The 7,762-nt window shown below is 37.8% G+C and overlaps 1 protein-coding gene across 1 annotated transcript; it reads right to left on the bottom strand.

Moving 5' to 3' along the window:
- Positions 1-1,132: 1,132 nt before the first annotated feature.
- On the bottom strand, positions 1,133-5,509 carry LOC144445035 (RAD52 motif-containing protein 1-like). Its single transcript, XM_078134586.1, has 6 exons — positions 5,405-5,509; positions 4,161-4,376; positions 3,304-3,426; positions 2,561-2,711; positions 1,866-2,053; positions 1,133-1,231 (listed from the first exon to the last, which is right to left on the bottom strand). The coding sequence occupies exons 1-6, from the start codon at positions 5,507-5,509 to the stop codon at positions 1,133-1,135; spliced, it is 882 nt and encodes a 293-aa protein (XP_077990712.1).
- Between the last annotated feature and the right edge of the window lie 2,253 nt (positions 5,510-7,762).

Here is a 7,762-nt window from a genome sequence, read left to right as displayed (position 1 = left end):
AATTGTAAATTTTATGTAAGTTTTATTTTATTATTTATCAGTCATTTAGCTCTGAGATTTACATATTTGAAATATTGACACATTTGTGGATCAACTTTATAACTTTATAAGAATATAGTCTCTCAGAGATATTTCTGAAAATTTTAAATGACATTGAAATAATAATTTGATACAAAGTTTATTCTGGCCATCGTTTTAAAATAAATATTATATACAAACTTCTTTGAATAGAAAAATATAAATTATGATTATTAATTAACTATATACATAAAACACTGTAGAAGCTTAGGTGTCAATTTATGAAAAGAATACACAAGATGAAATGAACAACACTTTTTGTGACCTGGATAATATCTTGTACTAATGACTAAAAATATTCACAAATTGCATGCAAAGTGCTTTCAACTGAATGTAGATGTTTGTTAGTCTTGGTTACCCAGACTCTTACCACTAGGGGGCTCTTCTACAAGACCACCCAGGCGAGAGTCTGGGAAACCACGTTTCAACTACCCGGCGCCAGGGTCACACAGTACTTTCTTCAAAGTCATAAAAAATGGGCTTACAAGGCCTATTTGTTATAGCTTAGATGTATGATGTTTGAGAAGTGATAACTTGTTGTGAAAATACCTGAATCGTTTAGTCTACAATGTTGGACGTGAAGTATTCCCCAGCATGCACTGCTGTGATCAGTACTTCCTGCGCAGGCGAGTTGGACTCTCATTTTTCCCAGACTATCGTTTGGGGTGGTCTCGTAGAAGAGCCCCCAACGGCGAGAGGCTGGGTAACCGACACCACATATTTGATAGTTACAGCTAACCTCTAGGGGTCAGTATTTTCAAATGAATATACATCTGCTAGTTCTATCTGGCACTCACTGGCAGTGATTGTACATATTTAATAGTTACAGTTCACCACTAGGTGGCAGTAGAGATTGGCCCAGTGTAGATGTAGGCATTATTATGGTTTGCATGTACACTTTGTATGCTACACATTATCACTTTTTTGAAGATCCTGTGCTTTAGCACAAGTTACATTTTAACCACAATAACTACATACCTACTTCTTCATCTATCCTTGTCTATTCATCAAATCTTACTTTTCTCTAGACGAACACATATTCAAACATCTTGCTCTACAACTGTGCATTCAAACTATCTAGTTCACTGGCATCAACAGCGCCCTCACAGTTGTCTTCGGAATGTTCCTCTTCAACTTCTTCCAGTTGATTTACCTATGAACAAAACACATTGTCTTACATGACGTTTGGCAAATAAGTTACTTTTACAGGGTGATGAGGGGAATTGTACTCATTTGATATTAGAGAACTATTTTACCATAATGGTGTCTGTACAACTTGTCAGCCTCTACCATTACATAACTATAACTAGTACTATTGACACTAACATGATCTCCTGCTGTTCATGGTCATTGATATATGAAAGCAAATCTGCCTTGGTATTATTTACTTCTACCATCACTTTACCATTACCAGTTATAACTAGTACATGTACTAGTTAACTCTAGGTTAGCACTGGTTAACTCTAGTTATTGACACTAACCTGTATGATCTCCTGCTGTTCATGGTCATTGATATATGAAAGTAGATCTGCCTTGGTATTATTTACTTCTACCATCACTTTACCATTACCAGCTATAACTAGTACTAGTTAACTCTAGGTTAGCACTAGTTAACTCTAGTTATTGACACTAACCTGTATGATCTCCTGTTGTTCATTATCATTGATATATGAAAGTAGATCTGCCTTGGTATTATTTACTTCTACCATCACTTTACCATTACCAGCTATAACTAGTACTAGTTAACTCTAGGTTAGCACTAGTTAACTCTAGTTATTGACACTAACCTGTATGATCTCCTGTTGTTCATTATCATTGATATATGAAAGTAGATCTGCCTTGGTATTATTTACTTCTACCATCACTTTACCATTACCAACTATAACTAGTACTAATTTACTAAAGGCATTTTCACTGGCACGGTTGTATGCAACCTTCCTTGCTTTACTGACAGCTGGTGCTTTGGTAGAGAGATCTGTAGGTGGAAGGTAAACAGTTAACAGGACTGAGGTAAACACGGAATGATTATTTTGATATAATGGGGTGGTTACCTTGGTAACAGAGGGGTGAAATCTTATGAAACTTACATAGTTTTCCATGCCTTGCAAGTTGCATAGTAAATTTGTTGGGGAGCCCTGTGGAAGTTGGTAGATTTTAACTAAAATACAAGTATTCACAGCTAGATTCTATTACCTAGTTATCATCCTTTATATATACGCGGACTGGATAAAGGAAGATGACACATTATATTTTCATTTCTTTTTGAATGAAAACAATGAAATCAGTCAAGCAGTGGTAATAATCATTGTAACACAAAATGTGTACCGTACGCTAATGGAAATGCATGGCCACAAATACAAAATACAAACACATCAATTTGTATGCATGCACACACACACACACACACACACACACACACACACACACACACATACACACACACACCTAAATTTCTTCAACTGTAAGTACTATCTTCACTTACCAGTGTTACTATAGGTTCCTTCCCCAATGCCCACTCCTTCAGTTTGTATTTGATACTTTGGTATTTGTAGAGTGGCTATACATGTACATCTCATAGTCTTGTCAGAATCTGTTATAGTCTCATCATCTGGGTCAACCTCATCCAAAGTCATCTGAAGAATGTACATTGACAATGTTGTGTTTGTTGTTCTACATAAATAGCTCTATCTCTACAACATCAAAAGGCTAACCGTCATCCCTCTTTATATTACAACAAATTGATCTGTACTCAATGTATTTTGTAATAACACAGCTGACAGCTAACAATATCACAAATGACATGACTAGTGACATCACAAATATGCAAATGACTATATAAGTGATACATTTCAGACAGTGTGTGCCTTGATACAATCTATGTCTGTGTCAACCCAGAGTTATGAAGTGATTGCCGTTACTGGCATCAACAGCGCCCTCACAGTTAGTTTTTACTTTTTCTGAATTTGCTTTAGGAGTTTGTTGTGGACCAGTACTTTTCATGCTGTCTGCACAGGTTAGTGGAAGAACAGTTGGTTTGGAAAGTCAAGTTGATGTGCTTTTGTATCTTCTGCAATGACTTTTGAAATGATTTATCTAGACAACCTATAGACATTGATATAGTGAACACACACACATACATGTATGTATGCACACACACACACACACACACACACACACACACACACACACATATGTGATTAGATAAATTGTTATCACAATACTTACTGAGGTGACTGAAATACTGTAGGCATTAAAACCTAAATAATAATTGGCCAATTCTCTGCACTTTGATACAGGTAAATTATATTCACTGCTAGCAAACGGATTCTTTGGATTGGCCACTCTTATCTAGAAGGAAAAGAAAACTAAACATATAATATAGACCCTTGTTTGGGTAGTTACAACCAGTTCCAATTTGTAGCCACTTCTTAATGAAATCACAACATGATTATTGTTGTAACCAGCAAGAGTTCTCTTTACACAATGATTTAACATGAAGTAGCTGTGTATGTGTACGAGTATGACGGATACAGTGGGATGTAGACAGAGAGATGTAAGGTACACCATAACGGGGCGCCCTCACACATCGGCAAACCCTGGTTGAGGGCATATGTATCTTACAGTGTAGCAGAGAGAAAGCAGGAAGGAGTATTTTGTATATGTTCATCAATTCCCTTCTCAATACATAGAAATTTGTAGTCTGGATGCCAACGTGGTCTCCAGTGAGTGGAGGTATACATCGTAATGATACTCCATAGGGACTACACTAAGAAATTTGTACCTGTACATTTTTATCTTTTTTAAATTGTATGATTCCGATTATATTGAGTACCTAGGCTATAAGAAGGGGTATACAACCTATATAAAAGATGAAATATGACCATTCATTCTCAATGACTGTTTTGGACAAAAATTTTCGATGCCACTGCAGTGCCAGACAACCGTTTTCACACCAAACTTTTCATGCTTATGTGGCCTTTAAAGAAAACAATTTGATAGCAGTCAGGTGTTTTCTATTACTAGTTTAATTATCTAGTAACAATTTCTGAGTTCAATTTATCTGGAGATTACACCATACTTACTAATATAGGCTGATTATAACCAAACAATGGTTTACCATTCAATGTATGCCTAGCTTGTTGGGCAGCATTGGTGGAGTAATACTTGACAAATGCATAGAAACATTTCACGCTGTGTTCTTGTTCTTCTTCACAGTCCTGAATGACTGGGTAGTTACTAGCTTTGACTTGCACATCATATAGATGTCCAAGCTGTGAAAATACTTCATATAATTTCATCTGCAATAGAATGATATATGCACATGTACTAATAGACTTTTTTTACATAGAAATGTAGCCCAGACTCCAGAGTTTTCTTGGTGTTCTCTACACAGTCAGCTAAAGGAACATCAAGACAAGTCTCTGTCTTCACTAAAGTATAATTAATACCTCTCAGTCTAAAGTTATAACCATAACTGTCATACTATGTTTGTCATCCTCATTCACTATCACCACCACCACCACCCCCCCCCCACCATCATCCCCACCACCACCACTATCATCATCCCCACCACCATCATCCCCACCACCACCACCATCATCCCCACCACAATCATCCCCACCACCACCACCACCACCCACCACCACTATCATCATCCCCACCACCACCACCACCACCACCACCATCATCCCCACCACCACCAACATCATCACCAACAACAACAACAACAACAGCAGCATCATTTTTATTTATCAACAACATTCCCCACAGCATGGATGTATTAGGGGAGATTCATCGTACGAGCAGCGATATAGACAAGTTATTCCTGATTTACCATCGACCCTTACTTACGTTAACGGCAACAAATTGAAGCGTTATTTTGAATTTGAGTTGGGCTTTTTTTCTAGCTTTTTTCGACAACTCAAAACAAACGAGTTTAAACTTCAGAACGAAAAAAGAGATCAAAAACAAAATAAAAACAATCTCAAGTTCAAAACTAAAGCTACAATTATTGAAGCTACACTGAGTAGCCTGTTTACTACGCTGTTGAGATACTCGTGTCGATACGAGAGCTAGGGGGTACGACCAAACATGGAAGTATCACCCGACTAGCTAACGATGTATCTCCACAACGCAGTAAATATGCTACACTGAGTTGTTTTAGTCCAGCTTGCATACGGAGTAAGTCGTTCCTTCCTTCTCCGCCATGCAGAGAGAGCGAAACGCGTGCACCGTCTACAAGCAGGCAGGACTCCGGTAGTATTAATCTATTACTAGTAATGTCTATGAACGAAATGCAGTGCCGTGTTGTAGCGACAGAACCTACCACTAATTCATCTTCGTCATAATGTCCTTTAATGCAGGTTAAGTATAAGTTATTTTCCCTGCAATCCGGTATTTTGAATTCGATTACCTCAATGTTAGAGGCCATTTCTCAACATTTAGTCAGCCAAACAAAAGTATCTTCCACGGAGATGGGATGGCCATTTTGAATTTCCCTCTTTTAGATTGTTGTTAGTTCATTACTCCAATGACCCCTCTACTAATGCCCCGGACTAATGCAAGAAGAACTTCGATGCTTCAACCACAGCGGCATGAAATAATCAAAACTGTTACAAGGTTTTAACCACCCTCAAAACCTAGCGAACAAAAGATATATCCCTTTTTGATGAAATCTTCAAAGCAGCATAGATACTCATAGATACTCGATCACATAGTAGTGCGCCCTCTTTACGTATGTATGTTCGCATCTCGTGCAGCTCACTTCGCTTGTTCCTCGCCCACTCATACGTACTACTTAGTACTTGCTCTACTCTCCGGGGCACTCTATAACCACCGTATACGATGAATCACTGTAGTGATGTCTCATTTTATTGACAATTATTTATCACATCTCTCTCTCTCTCTCCCTCTCTCTCTCTCTCTCTCTCTCTCTCTCTCTCTCTCTCTCTCTCTCTCTCTCTCTCTCTCTCTCTCTCTCTCTCTCTCTCTCTCTCTCTCTCTCTCTCTCTCTCTCTCTCTCTCTCTCTCTCTCTCTCTCTCTCTCTCTCTCTCTCTCTCTCTCTCTCTCTCTCTCTCTCTCTCTCGCTCTCTCAGGTTATTAGGCCATGGTCAGTACATCACCGAGTTTATTTTTAACGAGTATCTAAGGCACAGAAATTAAACACAAACTTCTAACAATATATTTCAATATCGTACATTTCAGTAAAATTAATATTAAAGTTTTCTAGACTGACAGTTCCACTACTGCCACTACTGCAACAGTATGATTTCTTTGAAGTTATAAGTAGATTCTTCCCTTATGCAATCAAACATGTTTTTCAATTCATAAATCGGCAATTTTTTTAAAAGTAAAATTCAGTCTAAGATAAGTGACGTGTAACAATCTCATTTGAATATTGTGACGTCGAAGATTTAATATGAATAATTAAAGGTCACCATATCTACACTCATATTTGGTTGATACATCATAGACATAGAAAAAAACATCGTTATAAACCACAGCCTCTTTTACGACACGTCCAAGACGAAGAGGTTTAATATTTTGTAGCTCTGGTTTACGAGAATAGTTTAACAGCCTGAGGGTTAAAGTTATAAATGTCTATAATTACTAGCTGTATACTGAATGGTAACGCAACGTTTTAGCTGAGTGGCCTGAGATTTTACGAATGAACAGTTTTCCATGTTGGAAAATAACCAAAATCGTAAACCACACGCCTCTTTACGACATCATCCGTGTCAGTGGCGTCAGCAGAAATGTGTGTTCTGGCTTGCGAGAATGGAAAATAACAGCAACTGTGACGTGAGAAAGTTCAAAATTTGACAAAACAAAAAAAGTCATCTTATTCAGACTCTAATATAGAGTATAGATAATTGTTGACGAGTCGTCTACTAGGGTTGTACTAAAACAGATGAGTTACGACAATATGATATAAAGTGCACTAAAATCGTAGACCACACCGTGACACGACGTGATTTTGACAATCACTTGGTCATAGCGCCACCTAGTGGTCAGCTACACTAAGTTAAAGGGGTACAGTCTGTAAACTTATAGTTATTGTTGGATTTTTTTGCCTCGGATATGATATTAAAATGATATAGTATTTGGAACACGTAATTCTTTAAGTTAATGCCACTAGGTCTGTACACGACTCTTATACACAAAAACGGAAGAGAGAAAATAGGAGAGCAAAATATAAATCAATGAATAAATGAATAAATAAAGAGGGCGCCGAACTCCCACAGGCTGGTTTAGCAAGTCTTTTTGTGTACTGTAATAATGTACCTTTATCACACAGTGTCGGCACTGGTTCAAGTTGCTCTCAATATAGTCTAGTTCCTGACGGACAGTATTCCGTTAGTTCACTTCACACTTATACCTTATATGAACGCTGTAGGGGTGGGAGCACAGAATTCTGTGCGAAAGTCACGGGCTTGACTAGACGGTATAGGTGTGAAGTTGACGTTGTGCGGAATACAGTCCGTCAGGAACTAGACTACACTCGATATAACTTTTAGCGGGGAAAATTTATATGTACGTGCTTTTTATGCACCGATTGGAGCTTAATGGCTATTTTGATGTCGTCTTTCGGATAGCGGTTGATCAAGGAGTTCTGTAGTACTTTACCAATATGTACTGCATGTAATAATTTTAAAATGAACTCAGAACACTGAACTACATAGA

This window comes from Glandiceps talaboti, chromosome 13 (assembly GCF_964340395.1).
Source record: "Glandiceps talaboti chromosome 13, keGlaTala1.1, whole genome shotgun sequence".
Lineage (NCBI taxonomy): Eukaryota > Metazoa > Hemichordata > Enteropneusta > Spengelidae > Glandiceps > Glandiceps talaboti.
This window is presented reverse-complemented; position numbering and strand designations above follow the sequence as displayed.